Source organism: Trichoplusia ni, chromosome 4 (genome assembly GCF_003590095.1).
Source record: "Trichoplusia ni isolate ovarian cell line Hi5 chromosome 4, tn1, whole genome shotgun sequence".
NCBI classification, from domain to species: Eukaryota; Metazoa; Arthropoda; class Insecta; order Lepidoptera; family Noctuidae; genus Trichoplusia; species Trichoplusia ni.
Window position 1 is genome coordinate 3,792,902 of NC_039481.1, and position 23,229 is coordinate 3,816,130.

The following is a 23,229-nucleotide window of genomic DNA, read 5'->3' on the forward strand; positions in this document are numbered from 1 at the left end:
CTTTGAGTACAGCAATCACTTACGTTAGTCATAGACACGGGATATTTACAGCAGTACTTAAGTTTTCAGTTCTGTCGTAAAACCTTACCTTGTCCGGCTGGTCCATACTGCACAGGTAAACAATAATATGGCTCGTAATCACTCTCTGATGACCGTTGCAACATTGATGGATACAACTTCTCTGACTTTGTTGACCTGCAAGGACATTCAACTTTAAATTGTTGTAGATACAAAAAAATAGAATCTACGATGAAGCATAGTTGTAGCCTTGTTTTCTGTTTATGCTTTGCAGCGTGAAATGATAATAAAACACTTTTTACTAAATAATTATTATTTTATTCGTAGAACTCTTAGGTTTTTATGTTCCTTTCGGTTGTTTTAAGTGCCGTTCCTTTTACCACCGCTACATGAGAAAGCAGTTGTAAATTAAAAAATACATATTGACAATTTCTCATTGTGAATTTCCTAGTTGGACTTATACATAAATACAAAACCTACTTGCAAAATTGAGTTTATAGACAGCGTTTTGTGGTTAAAGAAGTTTTATTTGAGTTTTATCATTTCAAGCTAGCCATAAAGCACAGACAAAAGTCGTAAAAACTTACATTTGTAGCCTCGTAGCACACATCACAACATGGCACAGTATACAAGTACATTTAGCAGTACCTAAGACAAAGCTTTTTGTTGCCATATATGTGTAGTCTCAAACTTGCGGTTGCGTCAAACTGGTTTTGTTTTATTTTGGTCATCAAATGGAAAACACCTCATAATCTAATGAAATGTATTCAAAAATGACTTGATCAAATAATATCTTCAAGTAATCATGACAAAATCATAGATTTGCAAATATGAATTGCTGTGTGCATTATTGAAAAAATATTTGCAAATAGTGTGTATTGAAATCCAAAAAATAATCAGCTTACACAATGGCGTTTTGAAATGAAGTATAAATTAAAATTAGATAAGCCGTGCCATGTTCAAATCATGCATAATTGTTTGCTGTAAATGAAGCGTGCCACCTCGAAGCCAAAACATGTACAAACTTCCAAACGTGTGGCATACCTTGGAAACGTCCTATCTCTGAGGTAGCTAAAAATTTAACCAACAAGACTTACATTATCATATTAAACACCTACCATACAATAAATGTTAAATACATAACAATGATAATAAGCGTCAATGAATTATTAGGGACAAAAGTATGTACACAGAAGCATGATAAATGAATGTACGGAGATAAGTCATTAATAAGGAGAAATTATTCGCTCCTTTAGAATAATAAACTTTGGAGCTTATGTACCTATTTGTTGTGAATATATTACTTCATAGCTCATCTGGTAGTTGCACAGGTAGGTAAATCATATGCATCGTCAATCGCAAGGACGAAAATGTTACAAATAAATAAATACAAAATTATTAACCTTCCCATATTGAGTACGTTTATAATAATAAATATGAATACTTGACATTAAAATAGACTTCTTATTTTTCTAAAATGTATAAAATATAAATTACTTAATTCTTTGTTTGAGGTAATTTAAATGAGACTTGTGAATAGACATTGGGGACCCACCTAATACTGTTGCTCCTGTTTAACCGGGAGCCCTGTGCGTCTCGGTGCATGATGAGCTTATTGTGTGTGAGTGAGCTGCGGTGGTGTGAGTTAGGGGAGGAGGTGTGGTTGTGCGCCTGCGCTGAATGCAGCGACGTGAGCGACTCCATCGACTCGCCTTCAGATAGGCGACCACTCGCCGAATATGTATTGCTGAAATGGGGAAAAGTGATGACAGCACGTAATGGCCAGCTGTATATATATATATAACTCTTATATACCTATGCATATGTAACTCGTGTTCAAAATCAAATTAAATAATTTAAAAACTAAATTAAAAATTGAAAATAATGTATTCACAACTGGCCATTGAAAATAGGACTGAAAAAAGCATGTGATTTCATAGAAGTTTTGTGTGCCATATAATATTGAGTAATAGATATTTTCATGAGTTGGTTATATGTTATACATAAAGTGTTGTTTACTTATAAATTGTTTGAAAGTAACTTGTGACAGTTGTCACACTTAAACGGAAACTTTTTTAGTTACGAATCCACAAAATATTTACATACGAATAATAGAATAATATTCATCGTAAAATGACACACAAAATAAGCATATAAGAATAATGAGGGATTATGATGACAATGACAGAAACGACGAAGATTTAGATACTTTAGCCGAGTGTTATCAGACACATATTAGCTAGATTTAGACATCATTTAATTCTCTATTTTCTAAAATTATCGTTAATACGTGTATCAGTAAGTGTACGAGTTGTATTTCAATCAACACTTGATATAATCTTTAAATTGATTCTCTTCCACAAAACTCATTCCAATACGTGCGTAGGTATTGTATATTGCTATTTGTTTTAAATACCATAGTTATGTTTTCTTCACAGGTTTATTTTATGGTTTTAAACATGCATAAATACTCTTTGGTACAAATACAAGAAACAGAGTGCAGTATATTTGGTTAGTTTCAAGCATGAATAGAGAGCAACTTTCTTATTAAAGTTTACTTGCTAACTATTTTTTTATTATAAAGAGACATATTGAAGTTTCAAAGGAGAGCCTAATGACACTCGACTAATTTCCACGACACAACACACAAATAAAATTTGTACAGTCCATCACTCATGTCCATACAACAAAACACCCAACCACAAACATATATAGTATTTACACATATTTACCTGTGTCTTAGCCAAGGCGCATAGGGGATCCCGTAGTCAGACTTTACTTCAGAATACGTTTGGGTATCAGAAAGACTGCCGTCACTGATTTTAATACCACCCCTAGGTGCAACCCTGCAAGTAAACGCCCGTTATGACTGACACGAAACGTAGACATCTACACATCTAATTCAAAATACCACAACCAATAGGGCAATAATCATTGAAACGCTAATGATAATTGTGAAGACTAGTTTAAACTGCTTTACACCGAAAAGAGCTCTTGAGTGTTGAACCAAAAACGACTCAAAACTGACGCAAAATTCCCACGCTTGGTGTTAACTGTTGTTGATAAGGAGTATTTGCTTACTTGTCGGTATCCATGATTAGAAAAATATCCGGAATATATCAGGTAATATATTTTAAAGTTCACAAATTGCAAGTAGATACACTAAATAATAAACACTAACACTAATTATAATGTTTATATCACTGAATGGGTATGTTTAATTCGTCTGAACATCACGAATTTCATCTAATCAATGGTGTTTACTCCATTATAATAATGGTTGATGGCTAGCACAGAGACGAATTAAGTCATAGTTCAATGGAACAATACAAGACCTTGTGACGAAACAAGTTTCTGACAGTTCGTTAAGCAGTCGAATGAAAGTTATCGCTACATCCCCGGATTAAAATACTATCCTTGTTTGCATTTCTAATTAAAATATTTAATTATGTTGATAACAGTTCGATGGATGATTGGAGTTTAAAGGGCGAATAACTGTTATTGTTTTTATAGCAAGAGAATAAGGCCTATGGAAATTCTTGGGAATCTATAAATTTTATAATTGTCAAAAGAGTAAACTATTGTGCTATCGTAAGGAATTCAAATTCTACTCGTAAAACATTTAAATTGATGCGATAGCATGCACTCGATACGCAGTCAATCGTCTACAAAATTTAATAGACTACTGAACAAAATGTGTGGAAAAAACTATACGATTCCAGTAAATTTTAGATGAAATCTACCAAATACTATTTGATTATGGTTTTAAAGTCCAGCCCTGCATCTCTCCTGTCATTTCTGATGACAATGAGGTCCCAGCTTTTAAAGAGAGAGCTAGATATATATTCGGCCTATTCCCACATACAGGGGCCACCCCAGTGTATTAGTTAAACTGTTTAATTGCTGATGTCAACGGACAATTGTCTTCTCCCAACTGTTGATTTGTACGACTCGGCAGTCAGCTGTGAGCTAATAACGGCTAGACAATCATAACGATACAATTACGCATTGTTGTCCTTTACGAAAACTACACATTTACTTCTATCCATAAATAAATTACTCCACGTTTATTACTTTAACTTTGCTTAAAATAATGATGCATAAAAATGTCTATTCAGAAAACAATGTATACTTTCATTTAATTTCAGCATTTAAATAAATTGTTGCTTTGTTGTTTGGACATTGTGTCTGACAACAAAGAATACATAAAACCCGCTCGGTGTCACATTAAGTCAGGTTCTTTGCACAATACGATCATATAAGTAATATTTCAGCTAAACAGTCGTCATAGTATTCAGTCTACACAACTATTTCCACTACTTACCAGTCTAACTAATTAGAGGGCTAAAAATGCACACGACAATAAAAAGCCGAATACAAAGCCAATCAATGCCCGTTAAAGGTAAATCTGCCATGCGCCTAATACAAAATGCACAAGGCTAATGCAGTCACAATTGAAAAGGGGTTAGTAGAAAAAAGGTTTGTCATCTCTTACCTATGATGGTGGAAGAGGGCAGCAAACTCGTGCGTCCCAGGCTTCGGTAAGGACTGTGATCCAAGAAGCCTCTCTCGCACCGACGCCGACAGCTGTGCCGCCGCTGTTCCACCCAGAGAAAATGATTTCGGACCGATTCCATTTTCTGTATAGCGATGAGAAACCAAAAGTTTAAAACTCGAACTCACCAACGAACCCAGTATTTTTTCTGCTTTTTTTCGGTGCAGAAAATTTAAGAATATTTTAGAGGTAGTGCATAAGTGCAGTTTAAATTATTTTCTTGTGCTAACCTTAAGGTTTCGAACAAATCTACCAATTAAGGTTTTCTTGTTGGTGTAAACGGGCCTTAGACTTCCGTCAGAGCGGATGAAAAATGGATTTCAATTTATAGCTACTGTTTGTATCAAAATTATCTAATAAAGAGTCCTCATAATTGAATAAACTTCTATTACTTTATAGGAATGTTTTTTCATTATTGAAACAAACAGTAACTCTAATATTTTTTGTTAAATGGTGAAAGCATGATGGATAATTATTTAATTAAAAAAAGGTTAAGTATGTTAACAAAAGGTAATAAGAAAAGAGTATGAGTTATCAAACTTAAAATATGTTACAATTTTGTTATTGATGTAAAGAATTAAAAGAAACATGAGGATTTTTTTAGATTTTAGTTGGTATCTAATTATTAACTTACTGTGTATTTGTAGATCTTGCGTGCAAGTTTGTGTACCTCCGGACACTTTTACTTTCGTTCTTGGCACAGCGGAAACTTGAGCGGTTCTGCCACCTAATATTGAAATATAGATTTGCAAAATTGATACTAACGACAAAAAAACAAAATGGAATCGATTGCCCGCTTTTTGCGGATTTTAGCAGACAACCAGGACCAGTGTAAGTCATTTTTATTTTTATACTTTTTTTTTGGGGCAGAAAATTAAAATTATTCGGACAGTATTTTTTTTAATTTTAAATTTCCGTTTCAATAACTTTAAGTAATTTATTCATACCATGTTGTGGCGGTCCATTAGACTGAGGTGCTGGTTGTTGCACCCCATTCTGCCTTTTCACATAACCGAAGCTTTGTGGGACCTTCGCTTTGCCAGATGAACAGGTGCTGCCATTTCCTCCGCTTGACACGCTCGATGGACGCGATGATCCACCACTAGGCGACTGGAGCTGGAAAAATGAAAACAATCATTATAATTAAATGATTTAATTATAGAATGTATAGTTGTTCGGCTACGGGGCTTGAAGCATAGTGATAGAAATTGGAATCTATCCTCTATACTAATATATAAAGCTGAAGAGTTTTTTTGTTTGACCGAGGAAGGTTTTAGGTTATATAACATCACGCTACAACTAATAGGAGTGAAGATACAATGGAAAATGTGGAAAAAAACGGGGGAAAATATTCATCTTCGAGGGCTACAGTTCAAAAATTCCTAATTTATATCTACTAACCACGCAGACGAAGTCGGGGGCAACAGCTAGTATAATCATGTAATTAAATGATTTAATTACAGACAGTGCCGTATTATCCATAAGGCACTTTAGGCAAGTGCCTAGGGGCCCACTATGACCAGGGGCCCCCACCACTATGACTAGGGGCCAACCATTCCCGGTGAAATAAAAATAAAAAATGAAACCACGGTAGAAGCCTACATTGACACAATGCATCTAAAAAAAAGTCGATAATTTTTTCACTGAATGAAAATAACATGAACAAATGGGGCCCTAATCCTCTGCTTCAAGGGTCTCGGGGCCCCTGGGCCTCTAGATCCGGCCCTGATTACAGAATGTATATTTTTTCGGTAACGGTGGTAGATCTTGGAATATAATGTAATTAATTACCTGTGACCCTCCGCTCCTCGACGGATGTTGGCCAGACGAATTCGGTGGTGGATACTGAAATTAAATTAAATTTCTTGTTTACATCATAAAAACAAGTGTTGTTGTTTACATCGCTAGATTACATAATACTGTGATATTATTTATAACTACTTACTCAAGTTTAGTGCCATATCTACAGTGTAAAAATGATTACTGATCTATACTACTAAAGTTAGAGTACTATAATACTGAAGTTCACCTAGAAGTAAGTGTCATTTTACTAAATCAACCAAATTATTTTTTAATTCCAATGTTTTCCAAAAGAATCCTCTAATCCTATTCTTCGACTCAATGATTCGTAAAGTCCAACAGTTCATGTACTCTAAGGTAATATTCTTCCCCTTTGTCTTAGTATAATAAAAATAACTTTTTTTTAATCACCTGCGGGTGTGGTGCGATGCCAAGCTGTTGGGCCGCAGTAAGTTTCTCTCGCTTGTGGTGCTGCGGAGAGTGGTGACCAGCGCGCCGCTCGCCTTTCCGACCGTGGGAAGGACTCGGCGGGGCTGGTGCTGGCTGATTCTGAAATTAAAGGGATGCAAGACTCAGTCATGTTATTACACGAAGGTTAGTTGATCAGGTTTAAGGCCTTTTGATAAAAAATACTAGTATTTCTGGTATTCATGATAGGTATTGATACATGATAACTTTTATTTATACGATCTTGTAAAAGCTTTGAACACAGTACGATAAGGCGGCCAAAGCTAACCGTAAGGTCACACAGACGAATAGGTGCATCAAAAATACAAGTTTTAACAAATATTCGTATTATTTACCATTGGTGGTGTTCCGACTCCTGGTGAGTCGGTATACTTCTTCCATGTGGTGTCCTGCCGCGGCGCGGGCGGTTGCCTCTCGGTCTGCTGGCCGCAGTCCGCCTTGCTGCGCGTGCGCCCCACCACGCGGTATACCACTCCACTGCCACCTTCCATACCTCTATTGCGGCCGCGTCTGGAAATATAAAGAAAAGTGTTTGAGAATTAAATGTTACTATTAACAAAATTACTTAGTAAACTTTCGAAGTAAGTACAGTCAGTAACAAAAGGTCATGGCTGCTAACTGATGTACAAGACGGATTTGATCATTTGTTTTTGTGCAGCTACTTTTGTTGCTAATCGTAAGTCGTAGTATAGGTAGTAGGTCTTAGTCCAAGAGGAAAGAACTATAACCGGTTGTAACTACTCACAATTTTACATAGAACAAATTTGTATGTCCGATACAAGTTATATCCGCAGTTCATTATGCCTCGCTGGTCGTATTTATATACCTATGATTTCATTGAATGTACCTACCTATTGAAAAGGGTCCCACAATATCTGTGTAGGTAAAAGTCCCTCTACTTAGAAATGGCAACGGAGGGTGCCTACCGCGTTTCCCCCACGCATGAGTCAGGGTTAAAAGCCTTAGAAGGACCTAGCAGTAATGCGTGTAACTTAAAAAAACTTAAATATTAATATCTTAATTGGTTGTTATTTAAAAAGAAGTTACTACAAAACTCCTTTTAAAAACAGTTAAGAAGACATCTTTAGTCCACAACTATGAGTACTAAGCTGAATTTAACCTCCTTAGTCGCCGAAGCTTGAGCTTACAGCGCTTACTAATAGCGTTATTTTTAATCAACCGTTCAAGGTTCAGTCTTATTTCCTTCCGCGGCGCTAGTCGCAAGACTAATTAAATATCTTCCACTTCATTAGGCGATTCTGTTTTTTCTTCAGCAAAACTAGACTTTACCGTACTTTTCTTGTGAAAGAACTACCGGTAATAATTGAAATTCTGGAAAGCAATTGACCTCTCTTACTTGTACCTAAACAGTGCGCATTTTAAATTGCTTAATGCTCTACTTTGCTAGCCTTTGACGTAAAGTATTTTATACTTTGCGTGACTTATTAAAAACATGTATAGGTACATGTGTTAGTGTATTACATACGAGATCAAAGTAGATTGAACGCAGGGTGCCGTACTGGCGCGACTGGGCTGAACAAAGGGACTGAATTGATGGCAACTGATAAAAGGGGAGCTGTATTCTCTTATGGATAGAGCAACATGTCGTTGCGACCTACTTTTAAGTATATGTGGTGTGGGGCAAATACAGACATGTTACCCCTGTTTCGGAGCCCGTTTCGCTGACAGTTTAATTAAAATAATAATTACTTGAGTGACATCAATAAACGGTTTCTAAAATACGTATTTAAAAACTTGATACGCAATTTTAGCTTGACATAAACATTTCATATTTCATTCTAAGTTAAACAAAAAATATTTACAAATGAATATTTTTATCTTATAGGTCACCGAACTCGACTTCTGGTACTTATCATACCAACTTCTAAATTGGTTAGTAAGTACACAATGCACCTATCGGGCGTTATCCGATAATAGTGTAAAAACAAAGTAACTAGCTCATACTAATTATGACAAGACAAGTAGTTGCTTACTGCGAAAGAACGGGAGTATTCAGTATAATCATTAATCACTCTTTATTACACTCATTTAGGATCAATGAAGTCTTTATACTGAAGAATAGTCCGTTTATTTTTAACTCGGTGTAAGGAGGTCGCTACTGCTGAAGGTTCGTACTTTGATAAGTTAAAGGGCAATTTAGATCATATTTTTGAAACAAGTTTATAAACATAATGTAACAACTTAATGTTAATATTTAGATAATAAAGTTACTTTCATCTAGAGGAAGTATAATCGACCTTATAAATGATTTTTATATTATCCACGTTCTTTTCAGTTAGATACAAAGTTATAATTGTTTTGAGCCGTCAATCGAAACCAACCTTCAGAAGTTTGTAAGATAAATTTGTTTCAGCGTAACTTTACAGATTTCGGCTGTCTTGCAAAATAGGGGACTGAAACTCTTCACCCCACAATAAAGATTGCGATAAGATAAAAACGAACGTCAACTTTTTAACTTTTCAGTTTCCTCGTTCTATAGATAGTGCGAGGAACAGGCTCATGAAACGGTGGAAATGGTGCCGAGAAAATTGTTCGTACGTCTTGAAGCCAGGTTAAGCAAACTGTAATCTATTACAGTCAGAGCCAAGCCTTTGCGGTTACAAATGCCGCAGTGTCCTAGTTTATTGCTAACGAGATGCAGTAATCCATTTTGCATTCTATTTTTGGAAAAAAAGTCTTAACTTCGGCGCTCTCCGTGCTATATATCTACCTGTCTATCTCTCTTTGCTAAAAAAAAAACGCTTCGTAATCATTTTAGAGTTAGCGCTAATAGTGATCTCGCTTTCATATATCGTTGAACTTTTAGTAAAGTAATCCAAAATAACATCAGATTGAAATATGCATAAAAAAGTGCAGTTTAATTCCCAAAACTGCTCTGATTAGACAACTTTAAATGATTATCCCAAACCATTCAGAACTCCAATTCTATAGACAACACAGCTGCCCTACTTATGCAAATTGTCGTCTTCAAATCCGACACGATTCTTTTACAAATGGCATCAAATGGACCCAATCTTGTCGCCCTTTGAAATCCTACTCACACTATAAGAAAAGAACTTCCAATAAGACGTGAAAATATGTCAGAACCTTCTTTCTTACATAGTTTTCATGATTCTTTTGTGGTGTCCGCAGTGAAAAATTAAATGTGCCAAGTTTTGAACCTCAAGTCGTCTGGCGCTAAGCCATTCTTGTTACCTCTTGTTTACCTTTCGTAATGGCCTCTTGCCAACTTATAAGCTATGATATATAACGTCTGTTATTTTACTTTACATTAACAACAAAAACATTTTACAATAAGAGTCTTATCGTGGAACGGTGACCGCGTGTTAATGTCTCTACAGTCTTCCGTAACTAGAACAAACATTTATCTCGACTTGGTATTTTTTTACTTCGGATATTTGGAAATTATAGCTGAAAATGCAAACAAAGTTAAATAAAATGCTCATTAATTTATGTAAAACAACTATTTAGTAATATCTGGTTAAGTATCGTATTACATAATTAGCGAAAACAGTCATTTTAAAGCTTAAAGTACTAAAGCGAATGAATCACTAAATATTTATGAAGCATTTTGCTTTAAACGCACGTTAATAAATAAATAATAAATTACATGTAATCTGTGTATACTTTTCATGATCTACTATAGCACTTTAAAGGTCCTACAACTTAACAATAACATTATAAGTGCAAAGAAGACAACAAAACACATTAACGAAATGGGTTTATAGTAACTGACATATAGAAGGATCAATAAGACAGTTGATCGATCTCAACAGTCGCACTTCATAGATTAAACCTCAGGGAAAACAGTACATTTCGACACACAAGCAAGTCTAGTCTACAAGCAAGGGGGAGATAAAAATGTAATCAGGCGGGTTCGCGTATAGGGAGGTACTTCATGACAATTAGTACCGTACTACCGATACGCGTAAAGGTAGGTGTACAATGAGCGTAAGGTGCATTAATACGAGTCTAGTCCCCACGCCCTTTGCTGTTGTCATTTGAAACATTGCTGCATTGGCGTCTTAATGAAAACTGAGCGCCCGAAGCCGCGTACTAATGATGACGGATCTCGTGAAAGGAACAGTCTCCTGCGTTCGTCATTATCTATGAACCGAGCAGCTCTCTCATTATTCTCTCATTCATCTCATCATTTCGCTGGCACGATGAATGCTCTTTTGTTATATTTGAATCTGTTTGTCGAATGTTTTGTTAGATGGTAAACACTGAGTAGGTGCCTACTGTATATTTTGTTAATTTAGTATTCATGATATTCTAAGAACATGAGAGAATTGAATACGCACGTACCATATAAAGCAAAACAGGAATAATTTGCTTTTACAAGTTAAGTTAATAAAGAGCGAAATATACTAACAGGTTAGCAAGGATCCTTTACATAATTATGACATAAAAATAGATTATGCATTCTATTGGAAATTGGCTCGGTGTGCTTATACGATCAGAGCATTCCTTAGCTCTCCGAAACCTAACAAACAACAAGTTTAAAAGCGCCTATTTCAAAACAGAAACTATTACAAACTATATTGAAATGGCGATAACGAAAGTTGCACCAACAGACGTCGAGTTGGATGCTGAAAGCTATTCAAACGCAACCGGATTTCCTCTCGGTGTACCTATTTCAACTTCGATTCACTTCGCTATCAGCACACGTAAGGCTCTTTGAGGTTTTCAATAGTTAAACTAAAACTGCTACAAGCTTTAACACATGTACGGAATGGAAATTGTTTTAGAATTTGAACAAATCAGTGACTACATTTATGTGAATATAAAATTGAAATGTAAACGGTTTTGTCTTAGCCATTGGTAGATATAATAGGGATGAAAATTAAGAGATGATAAAAATTAAATAACAAAACAAAACGGTCTTTGTGCAAAAAAAGTCTTCCAATTAACCTTCTTTTTATAATCCAAACCAAAACAAATGGGTTTCCCTTTTATAATAAAACAGTATGTATTTATATACATATAACTACAGCGTAAAATGATTCCGTAATCTATTTTGATTATTTATTGAAAAAAAATAATTTTCGCTGATCAATTTAACTAATTTAAATAACATCGTTCAAGTTCCTAATATCACGAATAAAGCATAACAAATAGTTAACAACCCTAAATTGAATTCTGTTTAGGGATTCTTTCCAAAGATCATTTGTCGTTAATGCTGCTAAAGAAATATATTTAGTTCTAATATGAAAACCTTGATATTTTTGAATATTATTTAACTCGTCTGGCAAGTAATTTATATGTCCTTTAAGGATTGAACAAGGTTTCTCATAAATACTGTTTATTAAGTATACGACACACTATATTTCAATCTAAGTTTAATTTCGAATGACATCTACGAAAAAGTTCTATCGCATTAATACTACTCACTTAATTCCATGAGTATCTTAACCTTTGCTTGTCTGTTGGTAACTTGACATTGCTCCAATATTGTGTACTATAACGACGTAGTAACGAACATTTATTTAGCAAACAAAACTTGAACGTTACGGTAGGGTGTTAGGTTACAGCAAAACATCGTCGAAGAGTGTTTCCTTTCAAAACAGAAGCATTTTCAATCAATTTTTTGTATACCCAGCTAAGTAGTAACAACACGAAACTACTTGATATCATGTTTATACACAGACCAGAGAAGGGGTAGAAGGTACACAATAAAAAAATAGCTATTAGTGTATGTTATTGGTTGAATACTGATGAAGCCTTTGGACGATAAACATTTCCGTACATTACTAAATAAATAAACAAAAATAAAAAAAATACAACCTCATTTTTATCTTTTCGAGAGCTATATATTTCTATCTCTTTAGTTATTTACGTGAACGGTGAAAAGACTTTCAATATCGAGTGTCTCGCTTCATTAATTTTCTTTCGTACCAAGGATCCATGCGCCCTGCCCGAAGGCTTACCCTTGTCAATGCTGACTTGTTACGTCTATAGTTTCCTTGAGACACGTGTTTTACGGACTTTGATGTGTACAATGGACTCTTTTTCGCAGATTTGAGTGTAATTTAAGGATGTATCTTTTTTGTAACTCGACAGAACCATATAGGACATATTTATAAAGGGATGTAGTTGTATCGATTTATCACTGCAACTTTACTTAAAATCTACTTACTTATATATATTTTTTTGTTTTAATTACGAACAACATATTTTAAATTCGTCGTTTCTAAACGCGTGTTTTTTATCAATTAGGTAGATTAGCTTTTAATTAGTCTAATGCTATGTGAAATAAAATATGTGAGTAATAATTTCGTATGCAAGAAAATAATTATATAGATACAAGTCCCACAATAGCTTCCACACATGCTCGTATCGGATTAGCGAAAAAAATATGGCGCTTAATATTTGAAGCACGTTACGCAACGCATAATGTCTTATGAAACATCATTAGACATAAAATGCAGACGATTCCAATTACAGCCAATAAGTATGCAATCAATTGAATAAATAATAAGAAAACTGTCTAACGATTGCTAGGTGTTAATTATGTACTTGTGAAATACCTGACGTGGAAGACAACAAGTTATTTCCAACGCTCGACTTCGTCTCATTAAAATTTCAAGGAGCGGAACAAACAGCCGTGCGGCCGTTCGCTTTGCAATATCCGAACGGAATTTAAAACTTTTGCAGCGAGAATAGTTCCCATATTGTTAGCGGTTTTTTTGTTTCAGATTTTCCGCTTGCCGTTTTCCAGCTGTTATAAAAGTCTACAAGCCTCGCGCGCGAAATAAAACAATGACATTTCAAAAACATTACTTCCAAGTTTGTGGAATTAAATTCTCGACTGCTGTGCTGAATGAGAATATTGAGAACATTGTGATTATTCTTTCCTCGTTCGTTTGCTAGAGTCTATACGACTATGATATCGACGAGTACCTAATAGTAATCTGAAACCCAATACACCTAATGAACTCAATCAAAGTCACCAATACGCAATCAATGTGCATTTACAGTGTATTCAAGCCAAGCTTGCGAATAAAAATACCCAGTTCATGATTCATGGCCAAGTAACCCCTTCAAATAAAATCGAAACCGCTAAAGCATTTTAGCCCTTATGAACAAAACACAAGAATGTGAATCCAAACAAAATATCACCCGACCCGTTTACAAAGTCTCATTTTTATATAGGAAATCTAAATCATGAACACACACCACGATTTGGTAGGTAAGCTTTCATTTAAATAGGGGAGAAAATTTAATGTAGTGGACTAAATTGTTCGGAATAAGTTAAAGTTACGCGAATGCTTTACAAACTGCAGCTGTTTTATATTGGTTTTAATGTACCCATGTTAGATGTATATCTATGTTGATTATGTGTACAATATAGAGTGAACAAAATAATACGCAGTTTTCAAAATGCGTTATATGTGTATACACAGCATCAGGCTCTCTCTGTTATTACTTAAATCTTTGAGAACCCAATGAAATAGAGCAATAGTTTGGGGGATCAGGCTTAGGATTTCCCGCCCGGCCGTATCCCTGCAGATTCCGATGTAATAACCTTACTCGGATAAATCGCTTCGGGTTCCTAACTGTTTACTTATTTCAAACATTAAAGGAATCCTCTACGTAACAACACCAATAAACACGATATTGTTGGATGAAACAATTACATATTTCTGCATTGTTTATTCAATCTATAAAATGAGTATGTGTAATATTTCGTAAGGAATGGTGACCACATGTGACAAACTAGCGATACATTGACTTCGCTAACCGCCAGATGGTTGGAAGGTTATTGCCTTAACGACAATTAGCTTGTTCATAATAATAAGTTAAATTGAAACAATTAAATAGAGATAAGAAACAAGGAAAGTCTCACCGAGTGCATCCTGTCCATCTTCATACGTTGTAAATTATTTCTTCAAACTTATCTCTTCTATGTTACAATATCTATAAAGCACCGTAAGCTTACAACGTCTAACGCGAAAAGCAAAGACACATAGCAAGGCAACACTTATATTATATTAGTGTCCGCGAAATTATTATCATCGTTGGCGTATAAAAGTACAGCAAATCAAATTTTGTCCGTCAACCGACCGGTACTCCCGCTCACCACGAGACCAAGCGACAGAAGGCACAACGCATATGGTCCACTACATCGTCTAGGATACACTTATTAACTAACACCAATGTTTAAATGGAATAATAACAGTCCACGAGATTAGCGTGTGGCGCGATCGTTCCGCTATCCTTTGTTAAGTGCGGTCCAGCTCCATGGCGCCAGCTGTGATCGGCGTGCTCGGTTCGACGAGCGCGCGTCTGGCGACGAGACGATCGATGCCGGCAACAGATTTACATTTTCCGTCGAGGAAATCGGGAAAGTTTGTCACGTGCGTGTGTGAGCGCGGGCGGCTAGTACGGCGCGCCCGCACGCCGATAGTGCGCGGCGCCGAGTGCCGCCCGCCCTGCCGCCGCCGCCGCGCCACCCGTGCACTACGCCGCGGCTGCCGCGACACCGCCGGCTACACAGCTCGCTCTCTACGTACTTGCCACATGACATTGAAACCCTACACCCTTACTACTTCTAACTAAAAACCTATACCGCTAAATATTTCCAACTATTTTGATTTAGCAAGTTAATAATCAAAAATTTCATACAAAAATTCACGGTATGAAATGAAATTATTATGGGAAAAACAGAATACCATGCTAGCATTCTATAGGAACGTGTTTCCAAAAACGTTGGATCTCATTGAGCGCACCGATGAAAGTACAGTTTTATGTTGGGATCGTTAAGGTGCCGAATGGTGCGGTACTGTTAGGGGTGGTTAGGGTCGAGGCGGCGGTACAGAGGTGACGTGCGGGGCAGGGGCGGCATGAGACGTAGGAGTATCGATTTTGGTCACCCCGCCCTCTCCCCTAGCGTTGCGACAGTGTGAGTGCGCTGTACGAGTCCTCGCCGAGAGATCGTCGGCTGCACACCGCGGGAGCAGCGTCAAAATATTAACAAATGCTTTGTTCGCACTGCCAAGCACTAACATTCGCTAACTGTCGTAGAACATTTACTTGTCTTCGATTTTAGCTTCGTGAGTCACGTGCGAGGGTAACTCGCATTGAACATGCAAAGCGTGTTAAGTATTTGTCATGATGTACTAAACCGTAATATTAATCTTATTTGTAGTCAATTCTTAAGGCCCATATTCCATTTCCGTTCTTTATAATACGAAGTCATTATTTATCTTTTTCGCTCTATCACTTAAGTGATTTTACTGTGTCGTGGTATTGGTATTATTATATTGTACAATTTATACAGCAGGATTTATGTAACCTAGTATTACATAATGTAAGCGCAAGTAAATGATCCGTGAGACAAGCACGTTAGAGACCTTCGTTACATTATGTCGGAGAGTGACGGAAGGCGGGCCGACCACTTGTGGATTGAGAGGCTCAGCCGATTCTATTGGAAAATGGATTTCCTTAACAGTCACACTAGTTATAAAAATGTATAACTGTACGGTAAACTTGTACTTGCTTTTAATCGATGTCGATGATAGATAAAAAAAAGTTTACTTAAGAGTTTACTCTGTTGTTATACGTTCAAAACTATTATAGTCAGTCTTTTCTTTTCTTTGTAGTGCTTAATGCGCGAAAAAGCAATTTATACAACCAGACATTCGCGGAAAGGTCAAATCAATACGACTTTTCTACCTGGGCGGTTACATAAACTTTGTTACATAAATAACACCGGCTTAACGCTCAAGCAAATGAATGTTTATTAAAGGGCCCGAGATAATCTGCCATTTTAATAATTTGACGTTGATCCAATTACTTCCTAAATCTCATGAAAAATCCAATCTGTGCAAATATGATAATGTGAAACTTTGTTTTCAATTACGGAGGTTCAAGAAATAAAATGGCATAATATGTAATTTTGCGTCGCAACCACCTTTAAAACCCTAAAAAGCTCAACCATTACGGACGCAATTCCATCATGGCAATGAATCTCACGCCCTCAGGGAGCGTTTTAATTTGTGTTTTATTGTGCCCTTAAGAGAGAGCGCCGTCTTGTATGATTACGAAACCTACAGATCTGTAATACACACATTATAAATAGTTATAAACCTAATATTAATCTTACCTTTCGTCCAACTGCTGTAACTGCGACGGCTGCTGGTAGTTCAGTCGACGGCCATACAGGGAAGCTCCACCTTCAGACATATAGCCATCCATGATGTCGTTATTGCGCCCACAATCCATTTCATTAATATTTATGCGTCGCAAACAATCACCGTCTGACATATAACCCGAAGCGATTTCAAGATCACAATAATCTGGGTTCGAAAACCCAGGCCCGTAATTTATGCGGTCACGCAATCCCATATTTTCTCGGCCAAAGTTAGCTTTCACTGTGTTGGCATGATGAGGATAGCCCGGAATATTCTTCTGGGTCAATCCTGAAGTCCTCATTGGCAATGTCAAGTGACTGTTATAGCCTCGTAAAAGGGGCCGCATGGGCATCACATTCATTAATGGATTTTCATCGTCCCCGAGAGAATTGTCACGACAATGTGACGGCGTGCTGGAACGACTGTCATTCTCCATTCTCTTATTTAACTCCGTCAAAGTTCTATTGTGATCAAACGTCGGTTTAGGAACAGACTTGTCCAATGGTCTTCTCTGAGCTGCTTCCTTTTCCGAGATTTCCGCTTCATTGATCACTTCATTAATATATGTCGTGTTCATGTCTATCCTTTTATTGGCGTTGCCAGAATGAGTAGCAGTTTTAGATATTTCTGATCCAGATTCACTGGAAGGACGGTATATTACGCTACTATCACTCGAATTAGAATGTTGCCCTGTGGTACTGTGAGTGGAATTAGAATGAGAACTTTCAGACATTTGTGATATGTGAGTATGTATTCCTGTATTAACCACTGGCATTGGAGATACAGCCAACGTCTGCTTTTGTGTTATATCTTTACTTAAATTAGATTGTTCTCTACCGAATGGAAGTGCACTTACGTTATTTGTAGAATTTAAACTAGAATTGCTTTGTATAGGGCTTAATTGACTATTTGTACTTTTATTAATTACATGTCTATCATCTTTCGATATTTTGAACGTTCCTTTCACAGCAGCTGTTGGTTTTGGAATCCCAGTATGGTTTTGCTGTCCAAAATTTTGGGCAGAAGCTGCTTGATTCTGATTTCCATGACTTTTTGATGGTGGAGATGCATTTTCATGATTTTGATGGTGTTTAACATCTGGTGTACTATCACTTCGTTTTTCACTGAGCCTCATTTGACTGCCAGACAGTTTCACCATTTTTGAGTTAGAGTTTCTTGAATGGTCATCGATCTGATTCAATTTAGTATTACTTATAGATTTAGGAGCAGCCAGTTTAGATTCCTTGTCACGAGCAGGAAGTTTGGGACTGTTCCTTGATTTATCACTATTACTTGTTTTACTGCTGTTTTTATTGAAACCGGTAGAAGTTTCTTTAGGGGATTTGGAACTAACTAACTTAGGTTTTACATTTTTACCAGACTTGTCTTTTGATAATGTATCGCTTTGTTGCCGTATACTTTTGGGTCCTACTAAGTTTGTAGATTTGATATGTGAGTTGGGAGTATTAGAAGACTCATTGAGGCTTAAGCTTGAGTCGGATCTCTCGCTTTTGGCTGAAGAGAAACCACTGGACGAACTAGTACGTTTTGACACAGCTGTACTCTTGCTGCTTTGCTTCTCATTACTTATTTTGTCTTTGTTAAAAAGTTTTAACTTATCAAGCATGGAATGCTTTGTTGGTGTCCCATTGTGACTGGATGGAGTTTGCTGATGTTGTGGTTGCGAAATTAATGTTGATGGGATTTTACTACCAGGGGCTAGCAACGAGGAATTAGGACGTGATCTGTAACAAGGAAAAAAATAGTAAAAAAAAGTATTCAAGATAGTTGGTGGTTTTTTATTAGGTATAGACCTATAATTCTATTGTCATCATAGATATTTTTTATGATAGTTCAGTTCAGGGTATACAAAAAAAATAGAGTTACGCAAAGAAAAAAAAACTGAGAATTAAAAGATAGATTTAAAGTTGCGTAACCAGTGACTAATATCTTCTTTAGGAGCAAGTTGAATCATGTCCGAAAGGACGTTGCAAAACAAACAGAATGAGCAGACTCAACCACTTAAACTAAACTTAAATCATCTTGTAAAATAAACAAGCAAAGTTACCCGGATGAAGAAGTAGGCGCTCGCGGTATAAAACTGACAGCTCCTTGTCCCAGAGGGCTAGTAGAGCGACTGGAACTAGCCGACAATCCGCTTTTACCACCTGCAATCAAACAATGGCATTCCGTCAGTGACTTCATTATTGTCTCTCACTACACATGTAAACTATGACAGCTCACCAGCCTACGGAAATGATGTAAATTATTTTCTGATCTATATTTACAATCTCTCACGTATCAAGCTGATCAAATATTGTACCTATAGAGCTAACATTCGCTAGATAAGTCTGAGCTTTTATCAAAATACGGCACGGGTGGTCTGGCCGTGTTGCGCGCGCGACTGGTCGCTTACTAAGCTGCAGAGCGAACAGTGCATGCGCTATACTACACCCACCAAAAATAATTGAGCCCTAACACCCCTTCTACTTCTCACACTCTGTAGTAAGCCAAGGGAACTTCGATTCAATGCAACAGATCAGCTTATGTTGGTTCGCTATATTAATCGATACCATACCGACCAAAATAATTATTCGTGATGTCATTACATTACTTTTCAAATGTATGCGTGTGCGTAAAGCTACCCTAAACAAGGGACATTAATGAGTCAATAGTTGCCATAAATACCACACATTATGGGTTCTAGCTTAGTTTGCTTGGCATCAGATAATACTTGCCTATGGTGAGAGTAAACAATAGGAATGTATTGGAGGTGACATAACAACATACCAATTGCTACTTTGACGCATAACAAAATTACTTTTGTAATTATTGTGTCGTTATACTTTCGTTCACTTTATGATTTTATTGTTTGTTGTTACTTTGAAGTTGTCACCTACTTAATTACATTTCAATTACAGTACTTTGAAAGCAGTAGCAACAAAACCAAAGCATTTTAAAGGGAAAGAACAACAACTAAAAATACTTATTTTTGTAGCACTTTAAATTGATAGTTAAAAGTAAGAGATCATTATCGATGCCGCAAAGAGCAATCAATCGAACTATTGACCAGTATAAGTAGAACTAAACCGTTTACCTAGATTTGCTTCATAAAATTTACACAGAACAAGTCATAACTAACAATAGTTACATTCAGGTGTTACTGCACAGCATAGGAAGCAGATCGTTGTCGACCGGTGCGCCAAATAACATTGTCAATCAACTGTGGCTACATCCGTTCTTTATTCAGGCCGAGACTATCCATCACTTTAGCACCCAACAACCGTATATCCACTAACTACATATCTAGCTATAGGTATCTATGGATGTTCACAATTTTTATTAAAAAAAATATTATCACACTTAGACCTTAATATCACCGTATAAGCGCATGACTTTTTTAAATTTCACGCACAAAAACACACCGTAGAAACATAATTATGAATGGCTAAGAAATTACAATTCATATTTTTTTAATATGTACCTGGCATGATAGAATAAAATAACAAAAACACAAATGAAAAATGTATGTAACTAGTAAACGATTAATTTCTTATTCTACCCTTTAAAGTAATTATCAAAAAGTTTATCACCTACCGACACGGTTTACATCACTATTTCACTCACATTAAGTCATTTTCGTCGTTTTAACAATCACACAATAAAAAAACAAAAGCTATTCATCGTTATACCAGTATTGTTAAATTAATTTGAAATAAGAACGTCAATATGCGAGCAGCATGAGTTCTCGCCGGCAACTGAGAATGCATCTGCACAACAAATCCGTAGCGCGACTACACGATATCACCAGGGCACGACGAGTCTCAAGATAACTCGACCCGCGTGAGAATCATAACAATCGTGTTGACATACGAATTTGTGTCGCGTAATTTAAAGGAGATATCAATACTTTAGTTACTAGTCTTATATCTTTGCTTGCTATTGACAAACGATTTCGAGCGTCAGAGAGTGCGCTTAAAGATCATTTTTGTTTAACGTGCGTAATGTATCACAATTTTTTTTAGGTACTTGTTTTGTTAAGAGTAAAGCGATCACAATCACATCCGGGGTTCGCAAATTAATTTAACTCTTCAATTTTAATGTGTGTTATAGTACAAAGCAACGATAAGTCTTTAAATGAAAACATCCAAATCCAATAATCTGAACAACCGAGGTCTTACGTCGCCCTTCACTGCTCCCTGTCGCGCACCCTTGCAACCCTCGCTTACTATGGCCTTGAATGTCAGATCAGAATTTCTAATACGGATAAATTTCATAAGTGAAATAACTGTTCTGAATAATGTTGAACTCTTTGGATGATTTGAGAACGTGATCTCCCAATTATGGTATTAACTTTTTAGAGCATGAATATGTTACAAAAAACATTCTATTTTTCTGGTAACTTACACCATCATTACAACACATCTTACCAATATTAAAAAAAATTTCAGATTACATCATTGGGTATAAAATCTCAAAAAGAAAAAATAACCGTAAAAATCTGAAGATAACGAAAGCACCATCACACGTGTTTCAGACAGAATTCATCAGCATGTGGGCAAGTAATAAAACAGATGACGTTACAGCACTTATCAGGGAGAGTAAGTGAATAAACTTGGTATAAACCCTTACTTTTACCACTCGCGAGTTTATTTTAGGGACCTCAAAGCCCTCAGGTGGGTTTACGAGCAACAAATGGGCCAGCGACGATGTTTTTTTGGAATGTGTGCTGAAGGTTGCCTGTGTCATATTCCGGTTGTATTTATTTACTTAGGATATTGCGATTAAAGTGAGTGATGTCTACTGAATTTATAAACGATAAAGACAGTTACACGTAGAGGAAATATCGAATGTATTTTTTTTCAAGATTTTTTTTGATGGATGTAGGTTTTTTATCTTCTTGATGACTGACTCTTGACAAAACCAGACCGTTTAGTTAACTTAAATTACTCTGATAAATTGGCTCGAGAAAGCCGAGAAAAGAACAGTATTTTCTACAAACAAAAACAAACTGATAAGACCAATTAATCGCTTTAGCAGAGTAAAACCTTTTCTTAGTAGACGTTCGACGTCGATCCATTATTCTCAATTTAGTTTATCTGTAGGCGTCGAGTTGTACAGAAGCACAGACAAACAGACGCCTTGCTGAGTGCACAGGCTAGATATCGACGGGCTGCCAGCGTTAAATAAGTAATTGGATTGAATTAATTAGACTTCTCACTCACAAGGCGCTGCACTTAATTCTAACGTCTGGTCTGGACTGGCGAAGTATGCTGCTCATAGATAATCGAGTTAGGCGTTCTGTTGGACTTATTTATAGAACTGTATTCCATTTTGAATTATGACTTCTTTTTTAATTTTTGCGACTAAACTTTTAAAATAATTGGAAAACTCAATTACTATAATGCACTTAGTTTTTATGTCGTACTTACATTTCCTTTACCATATAAATTGCTTTTTAAATGCATCGGTTTCCGATCCTAAAGAAAAGATTTTAACTGTCATAGGAATATCTTAATACAATTTTATTATACAGTTAGTAGTTAAATTTTAATAGCTATACAGCAAATTACATCCGCAAATGCGAATGGTAATTTTCATAGAAGACTCGACACAGCACATGTTGACAATACACAAATTATGTACTTTATATTCAAATTGCTTATGAATAGGAAGTTGTAAACGATATTCATTGGAAGTGGTTAACATACAGTGACCTGTATACAGTGTAACTAAGACTCATTATATTGTATCGACTTGAATCGAAGATAACAGCTGCTACCCATATTGATGCGTGTTTTATTAATACACCTATTATTGAACCCAGTAATGTAATCACGCTTGACTAAATAATTAATAATAGGGATGAAGACAATTTTTTCTTGCAGTGTCCGGCTTGTAGTTTTTTGTATAATAATTGATACGTATTTTTTAATTTGTCCCGCAAACATAAATTGACCAAATTACAGTGAATGAAACTTACGCGTGACTTCACGATTGAGTATAAATTTTACCATATCGTTACGTCACAAGCCTCCTAGAGTCCTAAACTTTAAAGCAGTTAATCTTTGTCAGTTCTAGTTTTTCTGAAAAAGGAAAAAATACGTGTCTCATACTTTTCAATTATCTAACTGAGGGACTAATTAGATTTATTCTTTTTATACCCAGTCATCATCCCTATTGTGTTAATTTAAACAGTTGACTCTCGGTTTGGTTCGAATACGTTCTTTA

General features: G+C 36.1%; 1 protein-coding gene across 14 annotated transcripts in view; it reads right to left on the bottom strand.

The window, feature by feature from the left end:
- LOC113492592 (protein sickie) overlaps positions 1-23,229 on the bottom strand; it is a 180,564-nt gene that overhangs the window by 31,015 nt on the left and 126,320 nt on the right. For 10 of the 14 annotated variants that reach the window (XM_026870111.1, XM_026870115.1, XM_026870102.1 and 7 more), the window contains 11 exons: positions 19,067-19,166; positions 16,971-18,743; positions 7,177-7,351; positions 6,785-6,922; positions 6,365-6,418; positions 5,521-5,689; positions 5,208-5,300; positions 4,514-4,658; positions 2,751-2,864; positions 1,574-1,765; positions 89-195 (listed from right to left, as the gene is read on the bottom strand). In XM_026870111.1, coding sequence (XP_026725912.1) covers positions 89-195; positions 1,574-1,765; positions 2,751-2,864; positions 4,514-4,658; positions 5,208-5,300; positions 5,521-5,689; positions 6,365-6,418; positions 6,785-6,922; positions 7,177-7,351; positions 16,971-18,743; positions 19,067-19,166 — 3,060 coding nt within the window. The remainder of the gene's footprint in view (positions 1-88; positions 196-1,573; positions 1,766-2,750; positions 2,865-4,513; positions 4,659-5,207; positions 5,301-5,520; positions 5,690-6,364; positions 6,419-6,784; positions 6,923-7,176; positions 7,352-16,970; positions 18,744-19,066; positions 19,167-23,229) is intronic. The other 4 variants (XM_026870104.1, XM_026870105.1, XM_026870107.1 and 1 more) reach the window with 4 other exon arrangements.